Raw genomic sequence first — 18,594 nt, forward strand, 5'->3', positions numbered from 1 at the left:
CCATTGCTCTGAACTCTATAGTATACCTTCCTCACTGCCTCTGCCTCTGCCCAACTCAAAAATGTCACCCTTGGAACAGTTCTGGTGAATATTCTGTGGTCAGTATATCTTTGTGTGGGTACGAAGACCAGAACCTGCACCACACTGAGGCTCCCTAACCATTCCATGTAGAGGACAGGGAAACTTGGGTTGTTTTCTCTGGAGCAGTGGAGACTGAAAGAGCTTTATAACATAAGCAAAGTGAACTTCAGAATCTTTCTCCACGGGGTGGAAACGACAAAATACTCAAGGGAAGAGTTCTAAGTTGAGAAGGGGAAAGTTTATTTCTACACAGAGAGTGGTGGAGGCCTGGAATGTGCTGCCAGAGGCAAATATGATAGAGGTGTTTAAGAGGCTGTTCGATAGGCACATGGGCGTGCAGGGAATGGGAGGACAGGACACGTGCAGGCACAGGGGAATTAGTTTAATTTGACATCATGGTCAGCACAGACATTGTGGGCTGAAGGGCCTTTTCTCTGTGATGTGCTGTCCCACGTTGTACAGTGAAATCCACACATCATAAAGACCAATATCCCATCCCCCCCAATGATAGCGTATGTGACCCGTCCCCCAGTGAGAATCAACGCGTGTATGTGAGAGAGATCTGTCCCCCTACTGAGGGTCAGTGTGTGTGTGTGCTTGTGTGACAGATATCCATCCCCCACTGAGGGTCAGTGTATATTTGAGAGAGAGAAATCCTTCCCCCACTGTGTGTGTGTGTGAGTGAGTGAGTGAGAGAGAGAGAGAGACAAGAGACAGACACACACACACACACACACACAGGCAGGCTTGTCTCCCAGTAGTGAGGGTCAATGAGTGTGTGTGTGAATGAGAAGAGAGAAGAATAAGAGGAGAGAGACAGTTGTCCCCCGTGATGGCCAATATGGTGCTCGGGAAATGTAGGCGGTGGGTCAAAGGAAAGTTTCGGACTTCAGACGTGTTCACAGTCACCCCCGGGTCCTCTAAATATAAATTTATTTACTTCATTACATCAAAGTAAAACACAGAAGCTACGGCAATCCCGGCTCTCTCCCCCGCCCCCCACACCTTCAACCAAGTTTTTCCAGGGCCGTGTATTCTGTGACCTTAATGGGGCCTCGGAGCCTGGGATAAGGAGAGGGTCTGGGACGTCCGTTTGTTCGTCCTCAACTCCCTTTCACAGCTCAAGGCCCTTCTCCACCCGTTGTCTAGCTGGGGAGGAAGAACGGGTCTACGGTGGATTTGGCCGGGGGGGGGGGGTCGGATGTCGGGGATTCAGCTGTCGATTGCTGCACCTTTGCGTGGGGGTGGGATGGTGTCTCGAGGAGACAGGCTTAATGATCTCTGCCAATCATCAGGCATCTATTCAGGGTTAATCCCAATTTCTAGGAGTCCCGCGCGCTTTGACCCCTCACCCACACACCCAAAGATCGAAGGTTAATTAACCTCACAAGCCTTACTGACGGGAACGTGGAAGACAACTCGAGGGAAGCGACAGTGAGCGGATAAACTTCGCACGTACAGTGAGATAGCAGTGAAAATGGGATCAATCGAATCAAAGATCTCCAGTGCGTGCGTGATGGTGGAGCACTTCCACCAGACCCTCTCCCTTCAACCCAACCCACCCATCGTGACCTCGACAGCGACCAATAGACACACTCCTATGTCGCGACGTCACTCCCTTACTGCTACCTCATTGAACCTACAACTAATGGGCACTCTCCCGTCATGATGACATCCAATTCATAGCCAATCGACATTCCAATCCTATCATTACCTTGATGAATCAAGGTCACTGGACATACATCATTATCATGATGTCATCTCCAATGACCAATTGATGCACTCCGATCCTTGACCAATGGACACACCCTATTGTCAGGACGCGTCATCTGGGCTCGCCCCTTTCATGGCCTCAAAGGCAGCAACAGACGCTCGCCTTGTCATGATGTCATTGGGTTCATGTCCAGTAGACACGACTTATTGTATTAATTGACCAGCGGACACGTTCCGCTTTCATGATGTAATTGATCAATGAACTCATTGAATCAAATATAACAGGCTCATCAATGATATCACTGAGTCCGTGACCCTTGGGCACGCTTCCTGTCACGTTGTCATTAGGTCCGTGGCCAAAGGTTTCTCTCTCCCATCCTGACCTCATTGAATCGATGATCAATCGACACGTTCCTTCTCCTGACATCCTTGAACTCAATCTCCTCTCCTGACAGCCATCAATCCAATGACCCTGCTCCCGACCCTCCCCGCCTTTCATGCGCATCTCACTGAACCCCATCACCAGGAGACACTCCCTACCCCAAACATCATTCACCTTCTATAGCGCCCACCAAGAAAGGATTCGAGTCCCGTCATCTGACCTCCCTCCCCAAACGAATTCATTCCTGGGGGGAAGTGGGCTGCGTGGAGCGCGGAATGGAGGTGGAAAGAAGGAGGGGGCTGTGGAAACGGTACAGACAACCGACAGTCTGGCGTCCGGTCCGAGGATGGCTGCTACTCTTCATTGACGAAGCTCCTTCGACAGCAACTTCTTTCGCACAGCTACAATTATACATTATATAAAACATTATATATATATACACACATTTCTTCGTTACGACGAGAGCCCGGGGTTGTTCTTCGGGATAATGTCGTCGCCAATTGTCCGTGAGATAAAAATCGCCAGGTAAATGTCCCAAGCGAGAGAAATACGCCGGGGTTGTACGCAGGCTTGCAGTTCTGTTGCGTAGATCTCCGTGACCAAGTCCCCGAGCAAGACGGCGTGCCTCGACGGATGCTTACGTTGGGTTAGGAGAGTGAGAGACGGAAAGGTCCACTGAGAAGATGCGTTAACCCTTTGGTTCCCGAGAAGCCGGGAGAAGGGCGGGAGGACGGGAAAGGGGCGTGGGGGAGTGGTTCACGGCCGTCGAGGGTTCCACCCACCCTTGGTCAGTAAAAGGCTCCTAGGTGGGAAGGGACGTGGGTTCCCGGGTGACGGGCTACGGTGGGCGCCGGGTAGATAGCGGCTGGCGCCGAGCTCCAGTAGGTACTGCCGGGACCGAAGAACGGGGCGCTGGAGACAGGGGCAGGGGCGGGGGAGGGGTGGTGCGTTGGTGGCGGCCCGGTCGCGGCAGCGGAGGTGAAGCTGGTCTTCTGCGGGTGGTGGTAGCCGGCGAAGGGCAGCTCGGCCGAGTACTTGAAGATGGGCGACTCGGGGGCGTGGGGCTGGTGTGCCTGAGCGATGCCCTGGAAGTCGAACTTGTAGGCGTAGCGCTTGCCGTGGACCTTGGTCATAATGTTCTTGTCGTAGTAGTAGCGGAGGGCGCGGCTCAGCTTGTCGTAGTTCATGTTGGGCTTGCTTTTGCGCTCCCCCCAGCGCCGCGCCACCTCGTCCGGGTCCGTCATCTTGAACTCGCCGTTGTTACCTTCCCAGGTGATGAAGGCCGCGTTAGAGCCGTCGGAGAGGAGCTCCAGGAGAAACTGCCACAGCTGGATCTGTCCGCTGCCTGTGGGGGTGGGGGTTGGAGAACAGAGGAGATGGAACATTACTGTACTGTACCGGCCAATCGGCCCACAATGTGGTGTCAACCTTTCAACATCAATGTAACCATTCCACAGCCCTCCATTTTTCTTTCATCCACGTGCCCCAGAGTCTATTAAATATTTCTAATGTATCCGCCTTTACCACCACCCCCATCAGCACTACTGTGTTTAAAAAAATTCCTGTGACAACCCTTTAGACTTTCCTCCAATCATTTTAAAATAATGCTCCCTCGTATTAGCCATTTCTGCCCCGGGAAAAATTCTCCTGCTGTCCACTTTACCTATGGCTCTTATCATCTTGTACACCTCTATTGAGTCTCCTCTGATCCTTTGCTTCAAAGAGAAATGCCCAGCTCACTAAACCTGCCTTCATAGGACATGCTGTCCAATCCAGAGATTCACACATTGACTAAAACATAGAAAACAGGAGGCGTCTGAAGTGCAACATGTGGAATTGATGCAAGATTTACGAGGAGATGGCATGGATTTGATCATCTGAATGGCCTCGGGAAATGTCCCTCCCTCCACTCTGTCTCTTGTGGACAAGGGGAGGGGGAGAGAGAGATGAGATAGTTGAGACAGAGGGGTGAAGAAGGAGGACACATCTGTGCCCATGTGGGACCCATCCCAAACTCTAATGAAAGTCTGTGTGTGTTTGTGACCTGTTCCCCAGTGATGGTCAGTGTGTGTGTGAGAGAGAGAGACCCCCGTCCCCCAGTGACAGTCAGTGTGTGAGAGAGAGAGACCCCCGTCCCCCAGTGAGGGTCAGTGTGTGTGTGAGAGAGAGAGAGAGAGAGAGAGAGAGAGAGAGAGAGACCCTGTCCCCCAGTGACAGTCAGTGTGTGTGTATGAGAGAGAGTGAGAGACCCCCGTCCCCCAGTGAGGGTCAGTGTGTATGAGAGAGAAAGAGAGAGACCCCCGTCCCCCAGTGAGAGTCAGTGTGTGTGAGAGAGAGAGAGAGAGAGACCCTGTCCCCCAGTGACAGTCAGTGTGTGTGTGAGAGAGAGTGAGAGACCCCTGTCCCCCAGTGAGGGTCTGTGTAAGATGATGGTCTGTGTGTGTGTGTGTGTGTTTGTAAGATGCATCTCCCACTGAGGGTCTGTATATGTGTGTGTGAGAGACCCATCCCACAGTGAGGATCTGTGTGCATGTGGGATCTTAGCCCCCCTGCCTCCGGAACACCCACCTGGGTTGGTCATTCGGCAGGCTGTAGTGGACAGCATCTGGTAGGAATCTGTCGGTGAGAGACGAGGACATAGCGTGGTTAACGGTGGTCACAAACCTGTGGGGGCAGCACCAAGAGGGAGTCACAGAGACCTACCTGGGTGTAAACGAGGCTGTTCGGAGGGACGGCCCGGAGTCGAAGGCTGAGGTGGGGAACCTGTAGGGTGCAAAAGTAGTGTCATCCAAAGGCCAGCATGAGGGGAGGGGTCACAGAGACTCAAAAGAGTGTTGGGACCAGAAGGCAGGGGGGGGGGTGCAGAGAGAAGGGAAGAGATGCAGGGGCAGGTGAATATTACAGAGATGGGAGGGGTACAAGGGCCAGAGGGAGTCACAGAGATGGCGAGGGGTGTAAGGAATGGAGGGGTCCAGATGGGGAGGGTATGGGAGATAAAGAGTGTCACGGAGATGGGGAAAGAAGGGGATTACATAGATGGGGAGTGGTGTTGGGGTAAAGGGGTCACAGAGACGGGGAGGGGTGTGGGGGTGAAGGGTGTCACAGAGACGGGGAGGGGTGTGGGGGTGAAGGGTGTCACAGAGATGGGGAGGGGTGTGGGGGCTGAAGGGGGTCACAGAGACAGGAGGGGTGTGGGGAATGATGGGGTTACAGAGATGGAGAGAGATGTGGGGTGAAGGGGGGGTCACAGAGACAGGGAGGGGTGTGGGGGTGAAGGGGGTCACAGACGGGGAGGGGTGTGGGGGTGAAGGGGGTCACAGAGATGGGGAGGGGTGCGGGGGTAAAGAGGGTCACAGATGGGGAGTGGTGTGTGGGTAAAGGGGTCACAGATGGGGAGGGGTGTGGGGGAATGAAGGGGGTCACATATGGGGAGGGGTATGGGGGTAAAGAGGGTCACAGATGGGGAGGGTGTGGGGGTGAAGGGGGGTCATAGAGACGGGGAGGGGTGTGGGGGATGCAGTGGATCACAGAGGTGGGGAGGGGTGTGGGGTTAAAGGGTGTCATAGAGACGGGAAGGGGTGTTGGGGTGAAGGGGGGTCACATTGATGGGAAGGGGTGTTGGGGTGAAGGGGGGGTCACATTGATGGGGAGGGGTGTGGGGGTGAAGGGGGGTCACAGAGACGGGGAAGGGGTGGGGAATACCCTGTCTCACCTTTTGTCACGGTGTTTGTACACCCGACCCAACTTGTTCTGCGTGGTTCTTCATACACAGCTTCTGTACAGAGACAGAGGTCAGAGGTGATGGAGGGGGAGATCTTCTCCACAGACCATCCCAACACCTCCATCCCACTTCCCATCCCAGGACCCTACCTCCCCATTACCGGGCTTAACCCTGCACCCCCCTCCCCCGTGGTGTGACAGTAACCTTGATTTCCCCACCCCTGACCCTGCACACCCTTACCCTCCCCTTTCTCCCCTCCCTCTTCCTTCCAACCTCATCTTCTCCCTCTACCTGTTTCTCTCCCCATCACACCCACTCCTCCATTCCCAGTCCTATTTTCAGACCCCCTGCTCTCCCTCCACCCTCACCCGATCCCTCCCCTCCATTCCTCCCCATCCCTCTGTATCCAACTGTTCCTCTCCCCTCTGCCCTCCCTCCTATCTTCCTCTACCCTCACTCTTCCTATCATCTACATCCATCTCTCTCCCCTTCTCCTCCCCCTCCCCTTCCCAACCACCTCTCCTGTATCCTTACCAACCCCAGTCCTCCCCTCCTCCCCACCCCCATACCTCTCCCAACCCCTCTTCCCCAACCTCAACCCCGCACTTCACTCCCTTCCCCTCACCACAGCTCCTCCTCCTCTCCCTCCCCATTTCCTCCCTCCTAACCCTTCACTCCCCTTCCCAACCCCTCACCTGTTTTGATGGGGGGCCGGCTGGTTTGCTGTGGGTGGGAGCCTGCGTTTGGGTAGGTGAAGGTGGGGCTGTCTGTGAACGGAGAGTGACACATTAGTGTCGGTGTGCACCCCACACTGGCTGACAGACACACACACGGCTAACGCACTCCTGCACCACACTCACCGACACACACGGCTCGTACCAACACGTGCACGCATGCATGCAGACACACCTTCACCCAGAGCCCTCTGTGTCCTTTGATCACCCAGACCCTTTGCTTCAGAAGCCTGGACTAGGCTCCTGGGATTGGATTCTCCAAAATGAATTCCCTGGAATGGAATACCTGGCCCAGAATCCCTAGACAGGGGCCCCAGCACTGGACCCCCTTGGGCTGGGGCCTGTGAGCCAGACTCCCCCAGGCTGGGGCTGCTGGACCGGCTGTGGAGGGGATGTTTTTGGCTGAGACCCTTTGTCAGAAGAGACCCTTCACCTGGAATCCCTGGTTCATGGAACAGAAACCCTGGACTGGATTCTCCAGGCTGGGCTGTCTTGAGTGGAACAGAAACCCTGGACTAGATTCTCCAAACAACAGGAATTCTGCAGATGCTGGAAATTCAAACAACATACATCAAAGTTGCTGGTGAACGCAGCAGGCCAAGCAGCATCTGTAGGAAGAGGTGCAGTCGACGTTTCAGGCCGAGACCCTTCGTCAGGACTAACTGAAGGAAGAGTGAGTAAGGGATTTGAAAGTTGGAGGGGGAGGGGGAGATCCAAAATGATAGGAGAAGACAGGAGGGGGAGGAATAGAGCCAAGAGCTGGACAGGTGATAGGCAAAAGGGGATACGAGAGGATCATGGGACAGGAGGTCCGGGAAGAAAGACGGGGGGGGGGTGACCCAGAGGATGGGCAAGGGGTATATTCAGAGGGACAGAGGGAGAAAATGGAGAGTGAGAGAAAGAATGTGTGCATAAAAATGAGTAACAGATGGGGTACGAGGGGGAGGTGGGGCCTTAGCGGAAGTTAGAGAAGTCGATGTTCATGCCATCAGGTTGGAGGCTACCCAGACGGAATATAAGGTGTTGTTCCTCCAACCTGAGTGTGGCTTCATCTTGACAGTAGAGGAGGCCGTGGATAGACATGTCAGAATGGGAATGGGATGTGGAATTAAAATGTGTGGCCACTGGGAGATCCTGCTTTCTCTGGCGGACAGAGCGTAGATGTTCAGCAAAGCGGTCTCCCAGTCTGCGTCGGGTCTCACCAATATATAAAAGGCCACATCGGGAGCACCGGATGCAGTATATTACCCCAGTCAACTCACAGGTGAAGTGATGCCTCACCTGGAAGGACTGTTTGGGGCCCTGAATGGTGGTAAGGGAGGAAGTGTAAGGGCATGTGTAGCACTTGTTCCGCTTACACGGATAAGTGCCAGGAGGGGGATCAGTGGGGAGAGATGGGGGGGACGAATGGACAAGGGAGTTGTGTCGGGAGCGATCCCTGCTAGATTCTCCAGGCTGGGCTCCCTTGAGTGGAAATCCTGGACCGGACTCCCTGAAGCAGTAACTGTGGGCTGGATTCCCCAGTCCAGAGCCCAGAACCCCTCGGGGGGGGGGGCAGGTGGGCAGACTCACTTGCTCGGAGGTAATTGAGGTGGGAGAGCAGGATGTCGACGTTGTACTCAGTGGTGAGACCCATCAGATCGTCCTTGGTCATCTTGCACAGCTCCCGGCCATCAATGTTCTGGAAGATGCTGCTGTCTACGTCTGACAAGCCGTACTCCTTGACCGCCCACTCCAGCCACTGGCGGACATGGTCCTGGGTCCACACCCCGGGGTCTGGGAGGATAGCACACCATGGTCAGTGTCTGGAGGTTGGTCTTCATGGTGTGTGTGTGTGTGTGAGAGAGAGAGAGAAATGGATGTCCACCGTGAGGGTTTGTGTTTGTTTCAGTTTGTGTGTGTTTTATATGTGTGTATGAGTATTTTACTTGTGAGTCTGTGTGCTTTTTACATGTATGTCTCTGTGTGCTTTGTGTTGTAAATGGCTAATTTACTGTGTGTGTTTTATGCATGTGTGAATGTGTCAAAAGTATCTGGGTTTATATCTGTGCGGATCTCTGAGTTTATGCATTAGTCGGACTGTGTGGAACTGTATACAAGTAAATGTATTGGCCTGTGTGAGGCAGTGAGTGTGTGTGCATGAGAGTCAGTATTTTCTGCATGTGTGTGTCTGTGTATTACCGTACATACATAGATATCAGTGTGTGTGTGTCCGTGTAAAGGCTGATTTATACTTGTGCGCCAGTTCAATGCCGTAGCCTACTCAAGTGGGCTACGCCATTGTGAGCATTTATACTTGTGCGTTGGTGTGTCTGCGCCGCTCTGCAATTCACCGCCAAAACGCTAGTTGGCGGTGGGGTTTCTATGCCACTGTGTTGAGTTTCCACTGTGTTGAAACTCAACACGAACTCAAACTTCAAACAACGGCGACTGAAACTGAAGGAGGGTGAATTTTCTGTGCTTGTCCGGCCACTGAGAGACATGGACGAGGAAATTAATTTCAAACACTTTTGGATGTCAGCAGGTAGATTTGACGATTTGGTTCCTCGTCTCCAACCATTTATTTCACATCATGTACGAACAGTATACTCAGAGACTGGCAATCACCATTCGAGTTTTAGCTTCAGGTGCAAGTCAACAGGCTGGAGCAGCTAGCTACAAACTGGCGTCAAGCACAGGGTCCTCCATAATTTCGGAGGTCTGTAAAGCTTTATGGAAAGCATTGCAGCCAGAGTTCCTTCCCTGCCCTTCAGTCGCTCATTGGGAAGCTATTGCTATACCAAGTGGACCAATCACAGTTGTTGCGGTCTGCGTTGCTGCGACGCGCAGTTACATTTTGGGAGAGGTGCGCGTTAGGCTATGGCGTAGGGTTGGCGTAAAGTACAGCATAGGGTACGCTGCTACGATGTACCTATGGTGTACATTTGACACACAAGTATAAATCAGCCTTTAGTGACTGTGACATGCCATGTATGAGTGTGCCAATGAGTGTGTGTGAGAGTATGTCTCAGCAAGTGAGCGTGGCCCAGCACCTTACCTGCGGGTACGATGACCCTTTTCTCATTGTTGCTGCTGGAGGGGGGGCTGTCGCGCTGCTCGCTCCCGTAGCTGGTGTTGTAGACCACTGGGACCCCCTCCTGCCCGCTCAGCATCTTGCCTCTTCGCACCACGCTGCAGTCCACTGGCGTCTCGCTGTGGGGAGAATGGGAGCCCGCCGCAGGGCAGAGAGTCAGTCCCAGGATGGGCGGGTCAACCTCGGGCCAATGCCCCAGGCAAAAGCTGTCAGCCTGAGCTCAATGGGCAGAAGGGCCTCCCTTCTGTGATCTACCTCATACTGAACCTTGCTGCCTGAGTCAGTGGTGGAGGCAGATACACTAGTGAAGTTTAAGAGACTACTAGACAAGTATATGGAGGAATTTAAGGTAGGGGCTTATATGGGTGGCAGGGTTTGAGGGTCGGCACAACATTGTGGGCCGAAGGGTCTGTACTGTGCTGTACTATTCTATGTTCTATGTTTTGCTCTCTGTCCAAGCAAACCTCTAACACCACCCCCTCCCCCAACTTTGCTAAACCTTTGTCAACTGCATCAGGGAAGAAATTGCAGAGAGCTGGACACAGCTCAGCACATCATGGAAACCATCCTCCCTGTATCGAGTCTGTCTACACTGCTCACTGCTCAGTAAAGCAGTCAGCATAACACCATCCACCCCGGACATTCTCTCTTCTCCCCCCGCTTTGGGGAGAAGATACAAGAGCATGAAAGCACGAACCACCAGGCTCATGGACAGATGCTTTTCCACTGTTATGAGACTACTGAGCGATGCCATAGTACAATAAGACGGGCTCTTGGCCCCACAATCTACCTCGTTCCTATCTTGCGCCTCATTAGTACCAGACTCTGCTGATGCTGGAGATCCACAGCAGCAGGCAGTAAATGTTGGAGGTACTCAGCAGGTCAGACAGCATCTATGAAGCAGAATAAACTGTTGATGTTTCGAGTGGAGACCTTTCATCAGGAGGGTGCCTGATCTTCGGGGTTCCTCCATGACCTTGAACCTTATTGTCTGCGTGCACTGCACTTTCTCTGTAACTGTTACACTTTATTCTGCATTCTGTCATTGCTTTATCTTCTTCTTCCTCAATGCACTGTGATCTGATCCGTATGAACAGTACGCAAGGCGAACTTTTCACTGTATTTTGGTACATGTGACAATAATAAGCCAATTCTAATACCTTACCTGATATGGTCATTCTAATCATGTGAGTCACATGACCCAACTTGTCCAAGGTCTCTCCTTGAGCTAGTCCCATTTACAGAGAACACGGAACAGCACAGCACCCTCCAGGCCCTTCGGCCCATAATGTTCTACTGTCCTTTTAAACTACTCCACAATCAATCCAACACTTCCTGCCTACAGAGCCTTATATTTTTCTTTCATCCGTGTGCCTACATTTGCCCCATCTCACTCTAAACCTTTCCTATCCATGTATCTCTCCAAGTGTCATTTAAACATTGATTCTTATACCGAGTGCCTTGGTGTGTGATAGCCAGTGAGCCTTTGTCACCACCCCATCCTCGTCAGGGAGCCGTGGACGAGGACCCTGAGGTCCCTCTGTACATCAATACTCCTTCCATGTAGTAGAGCATTACAGCACAGTTCAGGCCCTTTGGCCCATGATGTGGTGCTGACCGTAGAATAAAATAGCCCTCCATTTTTCTCTCATCCACGTGTCTATCTACGAGTCTCTTAAACCTCCATCACCACCCCCAGCAGGCCATGCCACACACCCACCACTATCTGCAAAAAAAAACTTGCTGCTGATATCCCCCTCTTATTGACCTCTAACCACCTTCAAAGGATGTCCTCTCATATTAACCATTGCTGCCCTGGGAAGAAAGGAGCTGGCTGTCCATTGTATCTATACATCTTATCATCTTGTACCACCTCTATCAGGTCCTAACGGAATTTGACCTCGCAAACTGTGCTCCCTCACACTTGTCCAGATTAAATCGCACCGTCTGCCCAACCAGCCGGGTGACCTCTGACCCGCCGTTTCCCTGGATGGACTTCTTCACTCTTCGCAACGCTGCCGGTTAGTGATGGTCTGGAGGCTGCAATGCACAGGGTCACAGAGGGTTGTCGACTCAACCAGCCCGTAACAGGCACTACCCTCCCCACCATTGAGGGTATCTTAAAAAGGTGGTGCTGCAAGAAAATGGCGTCCACCACTCAGGATCCCCACCATCCGGGTCATGCCCTTGTCTCATTACCGCCATCAGGGAGGAGGCACAGGACAACGTTCCCTCTAACTTGTGATGACCAGTGTGCGTGAAAAACCTCGTGCTTTGCCCAGTGACAACAGCATGTGCGCACTGAATAAGTTCTTCAGTAAAAACAGTATAAATAAGCCTTTTCTAAAACCTGCAGACAAATCATCGCAAACTCCACGTTGCCAACACCATCCGCATCAGAAAGCGGAAAAGGAAACGTGATTGTCTGTGGTTGTGAAACGTAGTTAATGTGCCAACGAGGTAGAGGGTGGCAACCTTTTGTGTGCAGTTTAAATTCCTTTGTGCGCGCACACAGCTTAGAGGGAACATTGGCACAGGAGCCGACAGACGCACACTCAATACTTTTAGGAACGGGTTCTTCCCCTCTGCCATCAGATTGCCGAACAGTCCATGAACGCATGAACACTACCTCAGCATTCATCTTCCAAAGGTTCAAGATCCGAAGTACATTTATAATCTAAGTGTGTTCAGTATTCATCCCTGATATTTGTCTTTGTACTATTCACTTATTCGCTGTAACTTATTGTGATTTTCATGTCTGGCGCTGTAGTGCTGCTGAAAACAACCAATCTGGTGACATATGACTAGAGTAAAGCTGTTTCTAATTCGGAAATGGAATTAATGCGGGCATGTGGGGTTAGTGCAGAGAGGCATCGTTGTCAGCGTGAACACTGGGCCTGTTTCTATGCTGTGTGTCAAAGTTTTGGATGGTGGGATTGATGGTTTTGTGGCCAAGTTTGCAGATGGCACGAAGATAGGTGGAGGGGTTAGTAGTGTTGAGGAATCGGGGAGTCTGCAGAAGGATTTAGATTAGGTAAAGAAGTGAGAGATGAAAATGCAGCATTAGCATTCATTCTAAGAGGACTAGAATATAAAAGAAAGGATGTAAAGCTGAGGCTTTATAAGGCTCTGGTGGAATTGTGTTTGGAATATTGTGAGTAGTTTTGGGCCCCTTTTCTAAGAAAGGATGTGCTGGCATTGGAGAAGGTCCAGAGCAGGCTCATGAGAATGATCCTGGGAATGAAAGGGTTAAGGTATGAGGAGAATTTGATTGGCTCTGGGCCTGTATTCACTGGAGTTCAGAAGAATGAGGGGAGACCTCATTGAAACCTAATGAATATTGAAAGACCTAGATAGAGTGGATGTGAAGAGGCTGTTTCTGATAGTGGATGAATCTAGGACCAGAGGGCACAGCCTCAGGCCAGAGGGACATCTATTTCGAACAGAATTTCTTTATCCAGAGGGTGGTGAATCTGTGGAATTCATTGCCATGGATGGCCGTGGAGGCCAAGTCATTGAGATTGATAGGTTCTTGATTAGTCAGGGTGTCAAAAGTTACTGTTTGAGTGTGGCTCAAGTTACAGACAGTGGCAGGAACTGAAGTTGGGGCACTGGCACTTAAATAGTGTTAGACTAACTGTCTGGGGAGAAGGCAGGAAAATGAGGTCGAGAGTGATATAGGTATGGTGGAATGATGGGCCGAATGGCCTAATTCTGTTCCTATGTCTTATGGTCTTATAATATTATACACCTCTATCAACCGACCTCTTACCCTCCTTTCACCAGTGAAAAGCCCTAGCTCTCTCAACCTTTCCTCAAAATATATTCTCTAATCCAAGCGGCATCCTAGTAAATCCCCTCTGCACCCTCTCTAAAGCTTCCACATCTTTCCTATAAGGACCAGAACTGAACACAATACTCCAGATCTGATGTTACCAGTACTTCACTGAGCTGCAACATGACCTTGCAGTTCTTGTATTCAATCCCCCAACTAATGAAGGTTAACACACCATATACCTATCAACTGGCACAGCAACTTTGAGAGATCTACTGTATGTACTTAGACATCACTCTGTTCCTCCACACTGTCAAATATCCTGCCATTAATCCTGTATTCTGTGTTCTAGTTCGACATTCCAAAGTGAATCACTTCACACTTTCTGGATTGAACTCCATCTGCCACTTCTCAGCCCAGCTCTGTATCCTGTCAATGTCCCACTGTAACCGACAACAAATTTCTACACTGTCTACAAGTCCACCGGCCTTTGTGGCATCAGCAAACTTACCAACCCACCCTCTTCCACTTCTTTATCCAAATTATTTATACAAGAATATCATAAAGAAGAGGTGTCCCAGAACAGCGATCTCATTGAAAATGATCAAATATTGAAAGGCCTGGATGGTGGACGTGGAGAGGATATTTCATAGAGTGGAGGAGTCTAGAACAAGAGGGCACAACTTCAGAATAGAAGTATGTCCCTTGAGAACAGAGATGAGGAGGAATTTCTTTATCCGGGGTGTGTTGAATCTGTAGAATTTATTGCCACAGGTGGCTATGGAGACCAAGTCCTTGGGTATATTTAAATTTGAGGTTGATAGGTTCTTGATGAGTAAGGGTGTCAAAGATTACAGGGAGAAGGCGGGAGAATGGGGTTGAGAGGGTTAATAAATCAGCCATGATGATTTGCAGCAGGAATTTGATGGGATAGTTATGCTTCTATGTCTTATGGTGTTACTGTATGACATCAATATCTATATTGGACAGAATCTTTCAGCTTTATCATCATCTCATGTGTGTGCGTGTGTGTGTGTGTGTGCGTGTGTGTGTGTGCGTGTGCGCGTGCGCATGTGTGTGTGCGTGTGTGTGTGCGTGTGTGTGTGCGTGTGTGTGTGTGCGCGCGCGTGTGTGTGCGCGCGCGTGTGTGTGTGTGCGTGTGTGTGTGCGTGTGTGTGTGTGCGCGCGCGTGTGTGTGTGCGTGTGTGTGTGTGCGCGCGCGTGTGTGTGTGTGCGTGTGTGTGTGCGCGCGCGTGTGTGTGTGTGCGTGTGTGTGTGCGCGCGCGTGTGTGTGTGTGCGTGTGTGTGTGTGCGCGCGTGTGTGTGTGTGCGTGTGTGTGTGTGCGCGCGCGTGTGTGTGTGTGCGTGTGCGTGTGTGTGTGAGTGTGTGCGGGTGTGCGTGCGCGCATGTCCCTCTTTTTCACCTGACTTCATGTTACCATTTGAAATTCTAAAATTCCAATTTCTTGCAGGTTTTATCACAACTGTGGGTATTTTGTACTTCCATTTTTGCACTATTTATCTTTTGTAATTTGTTCTATAGTCACTTTTATGTCTTGTTCTGTGTACCGTTGCCACAAAGCAACCAATTTAATATCGACAACAGTGATAATAAACCTGATTCTGATTGGGTTTACGAGTAGGGAAATCAGAATGATGCTCACCAGCTCCAACTTTGGACTCGCAACCACTAAAGTTAAGGATATTTTCCATTCTGATCTTCTCTGTTACTAAGGTTTACACTGAAGAGAAAGTGTCTCCTGAAACTTGCTGCACCTGAACTCCACTCTTACATCCACTACTTCCCCAGCAACAAGGTACAGCTCAGTTGCAGATCTGGGCGGGGAGATGGCAGACGGAGTTCAATCCAGGCAAGTGTGAGGTGTGGCACTTTGGGAGGTCAAATGTAAAACAGCACATAGTTACGGGCAGGACCCCAAGGAGCACTGACGTATGCTCCCATAGCTCCCTCAAAGTGGACAATGCAAGTAAACAGGGTGATAAAGAAAGTGTACGACATGCTTGCCTTCGAGGGCCAGAAAGTCATGTTGCAGCTGAATAAAACTTTGGTCAGGAAGCATTTGGAGTACTGTGTCCCATTGCAGGAAGGGTGTGGAGGCTGTGGAGAGGGTGCAGAAGAGGCTCACCAGGATGCTGCCTGGATTAGAGGGTGTGAGCTGTAAGGAGAGGTAGAACGAATTTTGGGTTGTTTTCTCTGGAGCAGTTGCAGCAGAGGGGAGACCTGTTAAAGGTTTATAAGATTATGAGAGGTACAGACGGAGTAGACAGCCGGCATCTTTTTCCCAGAGTTGAAATGTCTGATACTGGAGGGTATGCATATCAGGTGAGAGGGATAATTTCAAAGGAGGTGAGTGGGACAGGGTTTACATAGAGGCTGGTGGGAATGAGCTGCCAGGGGTGGTGGTGGAGGCAGATATATAGGGATGTTTTAGAGGGTCTTAGATAGGCATACGGATGTGCAGGGAATGGAGGGGTGCGGATCGTGTGCAAGAAGAAGGGATTTAGTCTAATTTGGTTAATATGCCATTGTGGTTTCCTGCTCTGCACTGCTCTATGTTCCTGCACCATCCAGTGCAAGACAGCCCCAGTGGCACAACGAGCGGACCTGCTGCCTCCCAGCTCCAGACACGTGGGTTAAATTCTGATACCAGCGCTCTGTGAGTGTGTGTGAACTGTGAACTGTCCCCTACTGAGAGTCTGTGTGTGAGAATTGTCCCCCGGTGACGATCAGTGTGTGTGTGTATGTATGTGTATGTGCGTGAGACCCACTGTCCAGTGAGGGTCAGTGTTCATGCGAAGTTTGCATGTTTTCACTCTGACCCCATGCATTTCAACTGGGTGTGTGCGTGTGGGTGAGGAGTAGAGGAGTAGAATTTCGGTGGGTTGGGGGTTTGGTGGGGAGGGAGTTTTTCAGGGAGTGGGATTGCATAGATCGTTTCTGCCTCACCCTCCTATGTGTATTGTTTGTATCAGCACATCACACAGAAACCAAACTCCCCTCCGTGGACTCTCTCTATACACCTCTCAGCGTCAGAATAAGACCTCACCCACCCTGTGCATTCTCTCGTCTCCGCTCTCCTATTGGGCAGAAAATACAAAAGCCTGAATGCACATACCACCAGGCTCAGGGACAGCTTCGAACCCGCTGTTGTAAGACTGGAACAATAAGATGGACGTGCACTTTGTGTCTGCCTGCACTGCACTTTCTCTGTAGCTGTTACACTTTACTCTGTATTGTTATTGTTTTACCTCGTTCTACCTCAATGCACTGTGTACTGATCTGATCTGTATGGATAGTGTGCAAGGCAAGTTTTTCACTGTATCTCAGTACATGTGACAATAATAAACCAACTCCAATTCCCATCCCAATATCCTCATTAAGTCTCCCAGACTAATGGGCCAGTTTGGACACCTGTATAACTGTTGGCTGATATCTGTTTGGTGGGGGATTTGGAAAGGAGATAGAGTCACAGTGTCAGTGACCAAGATCACCATCTAGGATAATCCCATTTGCCCATGTTTGTCCCCGTATCCTAAACCTTTCCTCTCCATCGTCCTGTCCGAATGCCTTTTAAATGTTGCAAACGTACCTGACTTAACCACTTCTGGCGAACCACCCTCTGGAAGAAACATTGCCCCTCAAATCCCCTCTCACCCTAAACCTGTGTCCTCTAGTTCTTGATTTCCTCTCCTTGTCTGCGTTTACCCTATCTCTGCCCCTCCTGATTTTTATGCAGCCCTGTAAGGTCACCACACATTTCCCAATGTTCCACGGAATAAAGTCTCTGCCTCTCTCCATAACTCAGGCCCTCGAGTCTCAGCGACATTTCTGTAAAACTCCTCTGCACTCCTTCCACCTTGATGGCATCTTCCCTACAGGAGGGTGACTCAGTACTCCAAGTGTGGCCTCGCAACGTCTTGTACATAACCTCCCAGCTCTTGAACTCAGTGCCTGGACTGATGACGGCCAGCGTGCCCTGTGCCGTCTTCGCGAGAGGAAGGGAATTCCTGGGAAGGGCAGAGTTTGGGACACCTGAATCCCACGAGTATCCCATTGAGGTGGGGGTCCCCAGAGTGCGGTCCCCAGCCCCTCAGAGGACGTACCTGGTACCGTTCACCTGCTCTGCCTCGCGCTTCACCGTGACCCGACTGTTCTGGTTGCCCCAGTCTGTTTCCCCAACCTCTGGGCTGCTTTTGGCCGAGGGCGCGTAGACCCCGGATGTCATCTCGGGCTTGATTAGATGAGATGGAGGGTATGAAGACTCGTAAAGCCCCTGGTTCTCACTCACAGCGTTCAGAGCCTCCTGTCGGATAAGAGGGAGACAGAGAGAGGGGATTAGACAGAGATAAGCTCTCACCCTCACTGGGAGAGGGATCTCACACACACAATATTTATACTTACTACCCCATTATTCCTCCCAGCTTCCCTTGGCTCTCCCTGGAGATGTGTGGAGGGCTGCACAGGTGGACTGTTGGAATACCATGTGTTGTCGGTGGGGCTAAGGAAAAGGTAAAGGACACCAGGTGAGGAGCGGGAGGGAGAAGTTAAAGGGGGAGACAGGTGAGGAGTGACAGTGAGTGTGATACGGGTGAGGAATAAACAGGCGAAACGGTACATGAGGTGTGGACAGGTGAGGGGAGACAGGCATTGGGCGAAGAGGTGGGATGGCTGGGTACGGGCAATACATAGAATCCTGGCTCACACACATCCGAACCCCCCACCCCACAGCCAGCTCAACCTCAACAGGATTTCAGCCAGAGTGGATCCGTGGAAAAGGTGGGACAGGGAGCTGTTTGACCCGGTCAGCTGGACAAAACCACGGAGATCCCAGGGTGAAGGAAAGGCAAGGAAGAGGCGAGAGAGGCAATGAGCTCCACACATCCTGAGCTCCCGGCGTTCCTGAAGTGATGAGCATGAGGACTTGGGAAAATTCAGGAAGCAGAGCTGTCTCCTGGTGTACTACGAAGCCGGCTGCTGTTCAGCCCATTGGGAAGAATACTATCCCACTTCCCCAAACTCCAGCTACAATGATCCCACGTAACATGCTATCACAAAGAAAGTGCGTCAGCGTCTTTACTTCCTCAGGAGGTTTG

At 51.2% G+C, this 18,594-nt stretch overlaps 1 protein-coding gene across 2 annotated transcripts in view; it reads right to left on the reverse strand.

The window, feature by feature from the left end:
• Positions 1-611: 611 nt before the first annotated feature.
• The window catches only part of LOC134350895 (retroviral integration site protein Fli-1 homolog), a 62,263-nt gene continuing 44,280 nt past the window's right edge, over positions 612-18,594 (reverse strand). The window contains exons 2-9 of one of the 2 annotated variants that reach the window (XM_063056702.1): positions 17,605-17,804; positions 9,669-9,823; positions 8,204-8,407; positions 6,593-6,664; positions 5,889-5,951; positions 4,880-4,939; positions 4,745-4,792; positions 612-3,521 (exon numbers count right to left, since the gene is read on the reverse strand). In XM_063056702.1, coding sequence (XP_062912772.1) covers positions 2,965-3,521; positions 4,745-4,792; positions 4,880-4,939; positions 5,889-5,951; positions 6,593-6,664; positions 8,204-8,407; positions 9,669-9,823; positions 17,605-17,804 — 1,359 coding nt within the window. In that variant the 3' untranslated portion in view covers positions 612-2,964. The remainder of the gene's footprint in view (positions 3,522-4,744; positions 4,793-4,879; positions 4,940-5,888; positions 5,952-6,592; positions 6,665-8,203; positions 8,408-9,668; positions 9,824-17,604; positions 17,805-18,594) is intronic. The other variant, XM_063056703.1, reaches the window with a different exon arrangement.

This window comes from Mobula hypostoma, chromosome 8 (genome assembly GCF_963921235.1).
Source record: "Mobula hypostoma chromosome 8, sMobHyp1.1, whole genome shotgun sequence".
Classification (NCBI taxonomy): Eukaryota; Metazoa; Chordata; class Chondrichthyes; order Myliobatiformes; family Myliobatidae; genus Mobula; species Mobula hypostoma.